The sequence below is a fragment of the Protopterus annectens genome, chromosome 1.part1, assembly GCF_019279795.1.
Source record: "Protopterus annectens isolate FY-2018-M chromosome 1.part1, PAN1.0, whole genome shotgun sequence".
Taxonomy (NCBI): Eukaryota; Metazoa; Chordata; order Ceratodontiformes; family Protopteridae; genus Protopterus; species Protopterus annectens.
The window spans coordinates 538,650,272-538,666,010 of NC_056726.1; the positions used below are offsets into that span (position 1 = coordinate 538,650,272).

The 15,739-nt window shown below is 39.1% G+C and overlaps 2 protein-coding genes across 2 annotated transcripts in view; one reads left to right on the forward strand and one right to left on the reverse strand.

Annotated features, from left to right (window-relative positions):
- The window catches only part of TMX2 (thioredoxin related transmembrane protein 2), a 148,882-nt gene extending 135,165 nt beyond the window's left edge, over positions 1 to 13,717 (reverse strand). The window contains exons 1-2 of the mRNA XM_044087129.1: positions 13,393 to 13,717; positions 3,155 to 3,215 (exon numbers count right to left, since the gene is read on the reverse strand). Of these exons, the coding sequence (XP_043943064.1) occupies positions 3,155 to 3,215; positions 13,393 to 13,581 (250 nt within the window). The 5' untranslated portion in view covers positions 13,582 to 13,717. The remainder of the gene's footprint in view (positions 1 to 3,154; positions 3,216 to 13,392) is intronic.
- Positions 13,718 to 13,854: 137 nt separating this feature from the next.
- The window catches only part of MED19 (mediator complex subunit 19), a 238,520-nt gene continuing 236,635 nt past the window's right edge, over positions 13,855 to 15,739 (forward strand). Inside the window, exon 1 of the mRNA XM_044076587.1 lies at positions 13,855 to 14,156. Within this exon, the coding sequence (XP_043932522.1) occupies positions 13,964 to 14,156 (193 nt within the window). The 5' untranslated portion in view covers positions 13,855 to 13,963. The remainder of the gene's footprint in view (positions 14,157 to 15,739) is intronic.

Sequence of the window (15,739 nt, forward strand, 5' to 3'; positions counted from 1 at the left end):
TTTTTTTGTTCAGAAAGAAATAAGACTACTATATCTTACACGCACAGACTTCCATTACTGTTAACGACACTCCCACACACTACTTATGTTAATGTCTGTTTTCTGCTTGTCATAAGCTGTAATGCTCTCAACCACTTCTGGGGAAATTCACTGAAAAACAGGTTAGTAATCCTTCTCCTCATAAAGGCTACCTTCTAAGCTTAAAGAAAGGCGAGTAAAGTAACAGGTTCTCTACAGAATAATCAGCTAATAGCCCCACTAAAAGCACCGAAAAATTAACCCCCGTTTCATACAATAAAAAAAAAATGCACAAAATAATGTCTATATTGTATTGGTACTAGTTTCGACAGTCACTTCAGAAAGATACTTAATAGGCTGCAACATCAGCAGCCAGATGGAACCTCACACTGCAACACGTTGGAACATCTACCATCTCACAATTCTGTGGACGTGCAGCAGACCCCATTCCAGTAAAATTTTGCTCACTCTATAGCTCCAGACATCCATCCAGAGATACAAACCCAATGCATGCAATATATATTATAGCAGATTGCACAATCCTCAGCACACCTGCATGGTTAGACTCTCAGAAATTTAAAGAGCACACAGCAAACAATACACACCTACTTAACCACTAGATATACCCCTCATGTAAAGTGGTGAGGCAGAAACATTCTTCAAGGCAGAAGCACATTCACCACACACTCCAACAAACTTCTGCAGACATGCTGCTCTTAATCTTCTTGGCTAACAATGTACTTCCTTTAGTCTTGAAGCTGTTGCTACTCCAGTTAACCAGGCCCTAATTAAGACCTGGTAGCGTTGTCGCCTCACAATTAGACGTTGCCCGTTCGATTCTCAGTTAGAGCGTCTTCTGTGTGGTGACATGCGTGAATGGGCGTTCCTTCGTTGAAGGTTGTGCGTTAGGCCCGACAAGCCAGCACATACCAGCACGTAAAACTCTACTGCCAATCATTAGCGGACCGGAGTTCCGCTGTGGCGACCCCTAACCGGGAAAAAGCCGACAGACACAAACAAACTCTAGCGGCCAACCTCCTCCCTGCCAAGTATATGCAAAAAGCTGCAGACTCCATAGCATACCCTATCTCTATCTTGAACAACAGGGCTATATCCAAAGCTACTACCTCCTCAATCTGGAAAATATCCCATGTTATACCTCTCCATGAAGGTGGCAGCTCTACTGAACTGTCTAACTTCAGACCCATAGCTATTGTCACCACTAGCTAAAATCATGCAGAAGTGTGTCCATAAACAACTCCTGCACTATCTTATGCAGAACAAACTACTGGCGGACTCTCAACATGGCTTTCGACCATACCACAGTACCACCTCAGCCCTCGTCTCTTTCTCTAACGCTATAAACCACAAACAGAATAATAAAACTATCCTCAGCACTCTTTCTTGATCTTTCCAAGGCCTTTGATATGGTCAACCACCAACTACTTATCCATACTCTAAAGGCCATCTCCTTTGATAACCGTGCTCTCCAATGGTTTCAATCTTACCTGCTTGGTAGACAACAGGCAGTCCTATGGAAGGACAAGCTATCAGTCTACTCATCACTCTAGGAGTCCCGCAGGGTTCTATACCAGGACCCATTCTCTTCTCCATCTTTATCAACAACTTCCACACGGTCATCCCAAATGCTACCTGCACTCAATATGCACAGGACTCCACCATGATCTGTACTGCCACCTCCCCATCTAGTCTACTCACATTAACACAAAATACTTTCAACACAGTTTAGAACTGGTCCTCTAATCGCCGTCTGATCTTAAATCCTATCAAAACTAAGCTACTTCTTTTCTCCCCCACTCATAGGTCCTCCTGACCTTTCTTCACCATAACAGCAAACGGTGGCACTATTATCTCCCCGGAAGCCCAATCATATTTTTGGGTGTCATAGTAGATAATAACTTTAAGTTTGATATGCACATCCATCAAACCATCAAAACCATAAATAAAAAACTTGGCTCCCTTTACAAAATCAGGTTCTTCTTTACACCACCTGCTAGAACTATTGCCAAATCCCATCTACTCTCTACCCTTCTCTATGCCTCCCCTTTTTTCATCAATTTGAACAAAAATGTACTTAAACTATCCTGCGGTTATAACCACATTGCTACATTTGCTACTGGCACAGCATACAGGATGCACCACTGCCTTAACCTAAATCTTCTAGGGTGGCTTGAACTGCCTAGCCTACTCTAGTTCAACCAGCTCATAGTGACCCACAAAGTCCGCTACCGCCCTGAAACTACTCCTGCACTCAAAAGCATCATCAGCCCTACAGTAACAATCAGCCACTCCACTCATCTAATAAACTCCTGGTTCAAACAATCAAATCCAACAACTCAGCCAGGGACTCTCTGTTTTCCAACTCTGTTGGTAAAATATGGAACTTACTCCTGGCAGACCTGACTCTAGAATTCTCTTTAACCCTTTTCAAAAATAGTCTTTCGGCTTTTCCCAGTTAGGGGTCGCCACAGCGGAACTCCGGTCCGCTAATGATTGGCAGTAGATTTTACATGCCGAGTTGCCAGCTCTGACACACAACCTTCAACGAAGGTACGCCCATTCATGCACGTCTCCACACAGAAGACGCTTTAGCTGAGAATCGAACAGGACATCTTACTGTGAGGTGACAACGCTACCACAGCACCGCATTAATCCTTTTCAAAAATAATCTCAAAAAATAATTTTAAAACACACTGGTTATGCCCCTGCACTAAACTTGACTAATGCCTTCTCTAAATTCAAGTGCAACATTCACAATTGTTGTTATTCAATCTAACCACTCTAATGTAAAATGATTATTTGCATAAACTGCTAGTGTGATCTGTCTGTAATCTGTATGCATTAAGTTTCCACTACATGTATACACTGCTTGCTCAGTCTGCATCTGTTACCTATATGGAATAAGTATCTACTAAATGTATTCTCTGTGTATTGTGCTTTGGAGCTTTTCTCCCTGAGCCTCCACTGAAAATGGACATGTATCCAGTCGGACTATCCTGGTCAACAAATGTAAAATAAATAAATAAAAATTGTAAACCAGATCCCCAGTGCAGAGGAGAGAACAAGCATGGTGCCAGCCACCATTAGAAACAAAGGGAAAAGAAATGAGACTTACATGACCTTCTGTTCTTCAGCATAACAATTGCACTCAGAAACATCAGAATTTCAACTTCTCGCTATGGAAAAAGACAAACATGAAGTCAACATAGGAGCACAGCAGGAGATGTTAATCATGCCATGTGACAGTATGCTTATGCAACCACTAAAATTCCACATAACCGTGAATGAGTGATGATCTAGCAGGATGAAGCTGCACTGCTGGTTTTACACTGACTGTACACTACAGCATAATACTTTGCATACATGTCATCACAGTTCTAATCACATCAAAGAGAGGTTTCCTGAATAAATACCAAAGTAATATTTCCATCCAGACTAACAAATGTTTTATCCCAGTATACCTCTTGGCTCGATGGTTTGCACACCTTCAAAACCCTATGGAATACATGTGTTTGCTCTGTCTTCTGCCCCTTTTTTGTCTCTCCCAAGAATCCATTTCTCGCTTTTCCACCATTTAAGTCTGGATTGCTGTGTCAGCAATTTTATTTTGGACTTGCACATTTTAAAAGTGTTCTGGTGCGGTTTTCTTTTGAACGTATTAAACTATCAGCCAAAGAATGCAAGTGGCATCAAGCCACCATCTGAATTAACTCTAGAAATAAAATTAAAGGTATTCAGGGTATTTGTGATGAGAAAAGAATAATTTGAAGAGGTTTCTGATGGGAAAAGAAAGATCATTTGAAGATGCTTCTGATATCTGTATGTGGAGACATTGGTATCATGCAAACCCAGCAGACCCCAGTAATGTGTAGAGAGGCTAACATTTACCACCCTTTCTCCTTCTCATTTCTACCATATTTTTCGACAACCATATTTATTATACAAATATACATTATTCATCATGACACACTTGTCACTACTCAAACTGGAAAAGTAAAAAAACAAGCTGGCCACACCAAGTACTGAACACACTGCGATTTAATTAAAAGCTTTCGTCTTACTCCAGACTTCTTCAGAATGAAAACATTTTTTCAAACATCACAATCTAAACATAAGACTCCACCCCCTCCATTAATCATTCCAACAACTATCACTCATATCTTGTTAAAACACAAATACATACTAATGTACAATCCTTCCAAAGATAAAACGTTCAGTTGTGTTAACCAAGTTGGGAGGATGGCCTAATGGTTAAGGTGTTTGCCTTACAAACACAAGGTGCAGGGTTTGAGTCTCACGGAGGGACAACTGGCTAGGCTTAAAATGGCTCGCAAGGGCAGTTAGCTTAGTACTAACCTATGAACCCTATTTTATATATATATATATATATATATATATATATATATATATATATATATATATATATGATCACTATTAAATATTGAATTACAGAATACCGAGACTCTGAATACCGAAGACCACAATCTTGAGATTCCGTAATCCTGACAAAAAAAAAAAAAAAATCATTTTAGAAAGCATATGCAGGCAAGCCCCTGCACTCATTACCCTGCAACTTAAATATACAAACTCTGAGACTGCACCACGGTGGAGTGAATGGCAAAATAGTGCCATGCAGAGTGGAATGGAAATATTGCCATTCACTCCACTGTAGTGCGATCTTGGAGTCGGTATATGTAAGTTGCAGGGGAGGGGTGCAGGGTGGCTTGCCCCCCTGCATACACCTGTTTAAATCTATTTTTTTGACATTTGTTTTTTTTTTTTTTTTTTTTTACTTTCGAGATTACAGAATCTCGAGATTCTGGTCCTAGGTTTTCAGAGTCTCGGGATTCCGTAATTCGATATTTAGTAGTGAACTCATATATATATATATATATATATATATATATATATATATATATATATATATATATATATATGTACATACATACACACACTTTGTATACAAAATTCAAATAGGCAGATTTTAACTTTAAAAAGGAACTCATTAAGTCCAGGCATTTCATCAGCACTGAGCTTGATTTGCCATTTTAGCTCCTTAAATTCGAGAAAGTCATCACCTGTCCCCCCCCAGGGTCCCAGGTCAACATGATCTATAGCACAAAATCTAAAGGCACCTGTTGGGTATTCTTTAATGTGCATGTATAGGGCATTATTTTCATTTTGGTGGTTGATATCATAAACAGGTTCATAAATTCTCGCCCTAAATGCTCTTTTCGTCTTCCCCACATAGTAACAGTCACATGCCTGACACAGTGCAACATAAACCACTCCTTTTGTATAACAAAGATACCTTTTGGGTGGTTTAATTATACCAAATTTACTTATTTTAATCCTTTCTTGATTAATTATACACTGGCTCTCTGAACATCTCCCGCATTTAAAACATCCTCCATTTGAGACGCTACCAACATTCCTCTCCAACAAGCCCTTGAAGGAAATCTCCTTTTTGTAAACAATAATTTTTTTTTTCACCCAGCAGGGTTATTACCTCTGGGTCCATTCTAAATACCCTCCAATATTTTTTGATAATGTCACAAATATCATAGAAGTCAATGCTGTACAGCAACACTAAGGCCCTACTGAAACCATCATCAACCTTCAAATTGGATGTCTGCAGGCAAGTGGTCCACTATCCAAAAGTGCTTTAAAGATACCCTCATTTCTTTGCCTCTTAACTCCCCCCATAATATTGTCCCAACATCTCACTGGGGTACCCCCTCCTCAATAAGATTCCTTTCAACACCTCACATTCCTCCAGAAAATCGTCCACTACAAAAATCATTCTGGCTACTCTTACATATTTGTCCCTTAACCAGGGCCCTTTTTTTGATGCAAGGGGTGCCAGCTATTGTAGTGCAATAAGGAGTTGGAGTAAGTGGGCTTTCTGTTGAGGTGGGACGTAAAAACTTTTGTGCTTGCCCAGTGGGAAAATTTATATATTTTTAATTCACCCTTTAAAGACTGTTGGGCATTATATGGTTGGTGCCTTGATTTGGTACTATTTTGGAAAAGTGGTGAGGACAGATTAAAAAAAAAAATTTGAATACATTAACGAAACTACACATTTTTTTAAATTTACTGTGTGTGTTGACAGAGATGCACTCCACTACCATGATGTCACCATTAAAAAGGTTTATGGCAAAAAGTTTTTACGTCCCACCTCTACAGGAAGCCCACTTAATCTAACTCCTTATTGCACTACAACAGTTGGCACACTTTACATCAAAAAAGGGCCCTGGTTAAGGGACAATCTGTAAGAGTAGCCAGAATGACTTCTGTAGTGCAAGAATGAAAATGCACAAGGAAGGGTCTTACAGGTCCTTGTCCTTAGATACCAAGAGAAAAATACCCTACGAGCTCTTTCTGTAAACACTTTTGTCAGGTATCCCAGTTTATTTCCTTAACATTTCATTAACGTATTTTAAACATTTCAAAAACTATTTTCCTCTTAGGGATGCCAGTAAACCAAATATTTTTAAGCCTTCATCTATCTTTTATGTCCATTATTTTTTCTTCCAAAAGTTCAATCTTTGCTTCTTGAGAGGGCAAGTGTAATGACATCCTTCCTCCAACTCCAATAACTGACTTGGTTGTACAAAAATGCTGTCTCTATATCTTTTAGTCTTTTACCCAAATGAGCAATATAACCCTGCAATGTGCAACATTTTGTGCATTATAGTTAGTGTATTAAAATGTAGAGTCCACAATGTTCTGAATCCAAGCTTGTCCACATGTTAACCCAAGTTTCATCCAGAGAACTTAGCGGAGTAAACTTTTTATCTAATTTTTAGAAAAACTCATAGGTAGGTGTAACATTTCTAATCAAAAAACAAGAATTTTATAAGCAAATATTTACTTTTTAAAAAAAAAAAAAAATTGAAAGACAGGAGTGGTCCTCTACCCAGAGGAAGTCCCCCCAAGGCTACCACAGTTTTTGATTACCTGCTTTAACTGAAGTACATAAATATGCTATTAAACTAAACGTGGAAATCTTTACCTTGTACAGACATTCCTAGGCGTTTCCTTCCTCTGTGGACCCTGAAGTAGCCAACAAAGTAGCAAGTAAAGCAGAGTCCCCGTGGGGCCCCTGTATTCAGTGGAATCTGTTGACCTATTAAATGTATTTACATAGAATACCATTCATTAGAACAGCAGCCACAGACCACTGTCAGCAATCTACAAGGCTGCACTTTCCCCACTGTTTTGTTGGAGGTGTGTATAGGGGGGTGTCACTGCCCTCCCTCCCCGCAAGAGGTTTTGTTTCGACACTGCAGAAAGGGGATTTCATATATTTTTTCTACCTAGTGACATCTGATGTGAATGCTTTCAGTATATCAACATGAATCTGTTTTCACCAAGTACGGAAAGGAGACTATTCTGACAAGCAATAGCTTGTGTGATATTTAAGCTAGCTCCTGAACCAATCAGCTGTCTTCTTAATGGAAGTTAAGGCCTGGCATCCAAGTAATAATGCGTGAGCCACCAAGATGAATGCTTTACGGAAGTCTGAAGTGACTGCATGTGGTACTTTGTGTAGCCATGCCAACTTGGTACAGTAACCACTCAACAACCAAGATGAGTTTGACAAACTTTTCTGTTGTGGAAATGCTTAATTTGCCGCCAAATTACTTTTTTCAAATCTTTGCTAAATGGGCTCAGTATACAAGCTAGCCTGGTCTATGTTTATCTATCTTGTGCATGCCGTTTCCTTTTGGAAGCCTTGCTATTTTCTCATTAGCTTTAGGATAATGCCATGAATGCTCCAATTAAGTACGGTCAAGGGAAAGGAGAATCCATGTATAGGCAAGTCATAGATCACCTACAGATCTCAAGCCTTGATTTTCTGTTCACTGAAATACTGTAAACAGTGTACACAATCTGTGTTATGTTTTAAATTATTGCATATTCCTATATTTGGGGGGTGTACACTGGTTGTTGTAAACCCCAGGCTGAGCCTGAAAATGATCTGTTGGGATCACTGCCTACAAATAAACAAATATAAATCCTACTTACCCTACTGTATCCAGTGTGGACAAAATTAAAACTGTACAATACAATTTAAGACCCTTATTATCACCAATCTGTCGCACTGGAGTTCCACTGTGGCGACCCCTAACCGGGAAAAGCCGAAAGACACAACAACATTATCACCAATCTGTGGAAGCAGCCTACTTGACAATAGTTTACGACAGAAGAGAGACAGTCCTTAAACAAGTTGGTATCAAAACGTGAAAACAGAAGTGAAGGGGTTATTACTGGGGCTTGTGCTCCTTCACCGAGCATGACATTTAGTCTTCAGGTTCTTGGCTACTATTACTGTTGTCCTGCGGCAAAGTACAACAGTTTTGTTTTCCTATCTTGGATTTGAACTTTTTTGTATAATCATATCCATTTTATAATGCTCCTCCCCTTTTTTTGTATGCCATCCAAGCCAGATCTTGCTTAGCAATTACTGAACCATGGGATGCTATTCTCTCTCCAGCACATTACTTAGGATGGTGAAAATTCTTCCAGAAAGTTCAACAGTACAGGGTTAGATCATCATCTTCATCCAGACTAGCTGTGATATATACCGGAGATCAGATGGACACAAATACATAATCTTCATCCTGCTATAAAGAAGAGATGCTTGACTTGCACTAAACCTAGAAAACTGATCACTTACATAGTTTACTAAAGGTGACAGCGAATGATAAATAGTCTGGATGTTTAGTTAAGAGCCAATCCACACTACTCTGTGGACATCAATCTTGTTATCTCTTCAGGCTGGTGATGTAATTAATTGCATGCATCCAATGATGCACATTTGTTCATGCTTTCCATTTTTCAGTTACACCTTTGTGGAAAATTTAAATCACCTAATACCACTTTATTTTTTTGCAGTTTTCTTCAAGCCATGGCAGGGTGTTATAGAAATATAGCTACTGGTTTGCAAGTTTTGCAGAATGCATGCCCTAATAATAGTCACAGAGAGGGCTTCTCTTTCTACGTCAAGGATTGCTGCTCACTCTTCTAACATGCAGCTTGGAAATTATGAACAAAAATGACCAGCAAGCCTGGTTGTTTTACCTCAGCACTCTTTCCTAAAAGCAGAGGAACCCAACACTGCTACTTCACTATCTCATATACAAGACATGAGCCCTTCAACCTACAATACCTTATCCTAGTGTTATTTTCTTCCTATAAATATCACCCAGATGTAGTTTAGTTCCCAGAAACCCTGAACTACCTTTCAATTTCTTCTTTACCATTTTTGAGCATCATACAAGCTGTGCATATCCTACCACTTTTTTCCTCTCTTCAGGATGGAAAACTGCCTTTGTTGCCATGACAAACAGTACACAAAACATTTTACTCTAGTTTCACTACTAGTCACTGCCCACAGTATTTTATCCCGAGACCCTGTTTACCTGAGGTAAGTAAAGTGATATAAAACACAACTCCTTCAAATTGCCATTGAAAACAATTATGTGAAGAATGGGGGTGAGGGCTACTGCAACATTACAGAAACAATTTTTAATACTTTTTCTGCCCTAGGTGCTTGCTGATCATCTAGCAGACATAATGACCACAATTCATTTAGTTAATCTCACCCCCAGCTGCTGATATGTGGGTCTGCCACACCTTCCCCTATGGAAGAGCACTCCAGCACAAGCCCCATAGTAGCTGCCATGTAGATGTGACTTGGAAGAGCAAAGCACACTTTTCCTGGCAGATGTGTTGTATGTTGTATGTTGTGCACCTCTCTTTTCATAATGAGCCAGCACTACAGTGAGATGGTCTGCCTCCCTCTCCTTCAGTCAAGAAAACGCACGCTGGTTGTTCCTTCCCTCTTCAGCTCCTCCATTGCCAGAGTAGCTAGTCATTTTAGGTCGGCTGATCTTTGTCCCTCCGTGCCACAGGATCAATAAATAAACTAATTTCTGGCCACCTGAAGTATTGTTTTTCATCTAAGTAACTAGAGAAAATGAATGCAAATATAAAAAACTGCAGATAACATCCCATCTGTCTTACCAACACTCTCTAAAATGACAATTATCAGTAGCTAATTAATAATAATAGCTAGACTTCTCTGACAATTAAAACACCTCACCAATACTACAAGATAAGATCTGGAAATTGATTACATTTGAAAACTGAAAATCCTGTAACTTAGACACTGTCCTATCATAAGGCTTACCAAATAACACTATGACACATAACATAGTGTAAACCCCTTGAGGCCCACTTTGCAAAATGAGTTCCCTGGAACTGTACACCACATAATCTGATATTCACTGTAGAGATTAAAGGGACAATACCTCTATAAAAACTGACCAAGAGAATAAAGAAACTGAGAAAAACAGCATACAAAAATAGCTGAAGCCAGCACTTACAAGCAGCAGCTCAAGCTATGTGCTTATATGCCCCAGGTCTGCTGCATGGGGTACTTGCGTATCATCGCAACCAGGTTTTTGCGGTTGCGAAACTCGCATGCTGCAATGAAATTGAGTGCAGGGAAACACTGCAAGGTGTAATTTCACTTCTTTAATAAGTTCAAATAAGTTTGGGTTACATTTTGGAAGAGAAAGAAATGTGCAATTCTTCTTGTTTTTGTGCATTACACACATACGCTTCAATTCTCACAGCTGATGTGTTACTGATGAAAGAAATACTGTGACTGTAAGGAAGAAATGCTGCTAAGAAAAGCACCCACACACATGGAAATGCTTTGGGTAAAGTTTTTATTTCTAAAACTTTGTAGACAGACTTGTAAGGAAACTTTTGTAACAGCAAGTTGCAGTAAGGAATGGCTTGCAAAAGTCTTGGTGAATGATGCTGACAGGTGATTCTGGGGTCGTTTCTGATGGGAGAAGTTGGAAGCAGTGGGTTGTTTTTGTGTTGTTGATGGTGGTATCCTCAGACAAACTTTGATTGTACTTCAGTGGTGTTTGGAAGGTATTAGGCCTGAAAATATGTGGATTGTTCATTCGCTTTTATTTATTTATTTTTTTATACGGGGGAACGTTGTCACAGATTGCAGTCAGGAGTGCTTCAAAACCGTGCTTTGGATGAGCAAGCTGGGTTTCACATCACCTGATGCTGGGGAAGTGCATACATAAACCGTCAAACTTAGTTTTTAATTTTTATTGATAACCCTGCAGTAAAACAACTCTAAGTGTGAAAGAAAACAGATTGTATAACTTCATTACAACATCAACAATCAGATTTCAATATCGGGAAGCAACCAGTACTACCGTACCGTACCCTCTCTATTGTAACTGATCCCCAAAGTAAAACTAGCATTGGGGGAATGAAAGGAAGTTAGCAGATGCAAAAGATTTGGCAGTATTGTCGTTGTTTCTACTTGAAAATCCTCTCGATTGTCTTTGCTTCCTATCGAACGTTCTGATGTACGTAAAACGGCACAGACACTGCAGCTAGTTTCTCCAGTCAAGCCATCGTAGTCAGTGAAGAAGCAGCGGAAGAAAATGGTGACTGCTTTCCCAAGCCCTCTGTTTACAACCCAGCCTTCCATTAAAACTTAAACATGTTTGACCTTACTTGTAAAAGACAAATTAGACAGACCTTACAGGGCAAACTCAAACATCCATTCTTCAATTTTACGTCCGTTATCGCAGCATGAAAATCTGGTTGCGATAATACATAAGTACCCTGCATGTGGCAACACTGCATCACCGCACAATTTGCTGTAGACAACAGTCACTAAACATGTGTTGTTATATGACAACTGAGATATGGAATTTTTCAGAGGCCCATTTGTCAAGCCACACAATATCAACTTTCACTACAAAATATATTAAAAAAAAAAAAGTTTTTCTTGGGGGTGGGGCAAGAGAAGCATAAGAGATGGTGTCCTTACCGAAGCCAAACTGCTGGGGATTAATCTTTAGATTTTTATATCACAGCTTATCAAGCCTGTTATGATGTGTTCCATGGCCTTGCAGATGATGCTCATCGGGCTGACAGGTTTGTAATTCCCAGGGTCCATGGTGGGGCCTACTTGTGACATGGCATCACTACTGTTGTGCACCAAACCTCAGGGACAAAACCAGTGGCTAAGCTCAGGTTCAACAACTGTCGGAGCAGGTCCAACAGTAAATGTTTAGTGCTGTGAAGAAGGCAGCCTGGTAAATTATTAGGTCCCACAGAGAATGTTTTTTTTTTCTTGTTTTGTAGAGTACTTTTAACAAGTGATCGTTATGATAATAGGGGGGTTTAGTGACATGTGTATAGGTATATTTTATACGTCTCCCGGGTGAAAGTTTCACTGAATTTGCTTGCTAATATTATATATTTGCAATATCCACTGGATCACAGAAGGTAATGCCATTATGAATAAGTTCATTGCACTTTGGGTGTTAGCTGCTTAACTTTCTGACAAAAGTAAAAGATCTGTAATTTCCTTGGCTCCCCAAAGACAGCACAAGTTTAAATTGCTTTCCTAATGGTATTTTTCAGTACATTGGAGAATCTTTCTATTTTGACCTTCATTTGTGGGTCTTTTATTTTGCTATATATTCTAATCAGTTTTCTTTTTATTATATTGTTTATTTATGCAAGTGTATTTCTTCTCACTACAGTGCATTGTGTCCCCATAACATTACACAAGGCAGACAAAAAGTGAAGGAGCAAAACACTGGGACATTGCAAGTTAAATAATAATAATCACTTAGAATACAGGAAACATTACTACTCAATGAATCAAATTACGATGTAAAGGTCACCCCTCCCCAGTCTGATTGCAGCTGTCCTTTAAAAGAAAGTAGTAGTGTGTAAAACTGCAAGAATACACAAAACTAATGTAAGTCAATGTTGCTGCACTTTTTTTAACATATCAGAACAGCCAGACTGGAATTAACTGGTCCAAGTCTGCTTCTGCACGCTTTAACAAGACAGCATTTTCCTGGTGGCACGTTAAGCTCTACAGAAAATATCAGGATTTAGATTTGATAATCTTCGCTTTTAATTCCCGGTGTTCATTTTCAACTACCACGCTCAGACACAATGCAGTTACACATTAAGAATATGTAAAAACAAATCCCTTGACATAACTTCATGAACGTAAAAAGCGAAAAGTAGTTCCAGTCACTGTATTTCGCAGGCATCTCCTGTCACAACAGCCTAGAACACTATCCGCTCGTTAGCATCTATTAAAGTAACCCCTGATACATTAAGAATACTTATATTCCAATAATCATTCCACAGCATTTGAGAAAACACATACATTCGCGCTTCACTTAAATAGACAACTGTAATGTAACAAATCGGTATCACCTGATTATCGTGTTATATCACATTAGTTTAGTACACTCTGTCACCTGTCCTTACCCAGTCAAAGTCACACGAGTTACCATCCTCTCGCTGAGATGGCAAGTTGTGACACAGGGGTGGCAGCTTACGAGTGAGCAAAAATGCAACAGACAATAACGCGGAAAACACGTAATACGGTCGCAGCAGCCATCGGTACACAACTGGTAGATGATAAATAAATGCAATCAAAGGCGTGAGAAGCGCCATGTTTAACAATATTCTATCCCTAAACAGGAATAACCAATAGAATAGCGATTAATTAAGCTCAGCCTCTCTACTGCTCCAATCTTCCGTAAAAATTCCCTGGTAAGATAAACCACGTAACCTTCCCTAACTCAAAAGGTTACCGCCCACTCATGCAAGCTTTATTTTAACTGGCTGGTTTTCCAAAATATACGCATTTCCGACATTCAGGCTGACGAAAAATTCATGCAGCCCAAGCGGACATTGTAGTAAACCAATCATCTGATAATGGTAATGTGATCCAATCCCAAGCAAACTGAAAGACAAATAGAATTGTAGAAGACTGTGGGTATGGGTGTTACGGGTTTCGTACCTAGTGTCTTGTTATGAAGTTTATGTTATAGAAATGGAAGGTTATCCATCTCTGTTTGTGCCAAGTGAGACAGCAGCCGGAGGTGGAGGAAGTACGGTACCGGGTTTGGGTTTTTGTCCGGGAAAGGGCACAAATCCAATATTTACGACCGATGAAGGTGTACCCCGCAAAACCCTGAGTGGTACTGCTATGAATGAGCCCTTTTATCTCTTGAGGGAATTGCCAGGTAGGTTGTGAAATTATTTGAATACGATGCATTCCGTAAAGAACTTATTTAGCTATTTGGAGTTGAAGATAGAGGTGACTAAAAGCGATGTAGTTAAGTATAGCCTAGAGAGCGCTTGATTAGTACCTGGTCTGCCTCTTGACAGACAACCTCTAAACTGTTATATGATGGCTGACTTGGGGTTGTGAATCTTTTTCTTCCCCCTTTGGGAAATGGCAGTCAGTAACATAGTGTGGTTTGAAATGTGCCCCAGCAGCGACTGAAAGTTCTATTTAGTAAATTTTTAGGTTAATCGAGTTTTTGATCAAGTGTTGTAAAGATGCCCAGTTCATTTGTAGACTTGACTTTACCAGTAATTGAAAGTTTTAGAAGCTTTCTGGAAGGGAAGGCTGCAGTCTTTTTGCACCAGATGGTCGGGTCATATTTATTGGTATTGTAGCTGCCTTGTTTTCATATCTCTCATCCATTATTCTTTAAAATGTGAAACACTACATGTTATAATGACGAACACATGGGCAAGTGTGGAATGCTTCTTAATAAATTCAGATAGGAAGCTCACAACATTGAGAGCTTACAAAAAATTAATTTACTGAAGTGGTGTGATTCAGTGTTGGTGGTTAATTGTTAAAACTCTTAATTATGGACCTCTATATTGTAAAACAGTGTAGAACTCGTAGTATTTAAGACTCAAAATAAGGTAGGTTCCTCGTGATAAGGTATATGTGAGAAAGGTGCTTGCTTCTGAAAGGCGAGAAAGCGGTTTCAAAAATTGGAGCAGCTACATCGATCTTCAGTCACCCTATGGAGTCTGAAAACTTCTAAATGATAGAATTAAGCTTAGGGTCAAGTTTGTTTTCAAACAAAATAGTGGATTGTTTTAGGATAGTGGGTAAAATGGATGTGAAAGGACTGTATTAGATGAAAACTCTTGACATAAATACACATTTAAATCAAATGAACACTAATTCTTGTAAATATGGTACATGTGATATTAAATTCTTAAGAACAGTGTTATGCTGTGAAGAAATTAGACACTGTCATTTGTGCTTGCATGTCTGGCTGAATTTTGTTCATAATTTCTGATTAACGTATGTAATATACGTCAGCATGACTAGCGACGATCTTGGAAATAAGTTCTTACATGTTGATTTTATAATCTGAAAATAATGTTTTAAAGCCTTTGAAAAGTGTTCCTTTAAATTTCTAACTGCACATATTTGTGAAGAAGATTCTAAATGCAGACTGTCTCAGAATCTGTTGATCTGCAGATGATGTCATTGGAATGTTGATAGCAATTTGTTACTGTCAGAAGTTGAAAGACAGGAAGGAACTTTGGAAAACAGCTGTTGGCTGATTTTCAAATTATGAAATGAAAATTAGAACTGTAACAGTTGTGATAGTTAAGTTAGTCTGTAAAAGAGCCTGCTGAAGACTGTTAAAGTTAGTTGTGGTTGTCACTTAAGTCAGTTACAGTTGCCAGTTGTTCACAGTTGTATTGTACAGTGGATACCCAAAAGGACTCCCCAAACAGTGTAAGCCTGCCTTTGTTTTGCTGTAATAATTTAATATAGATCAGGGACAGT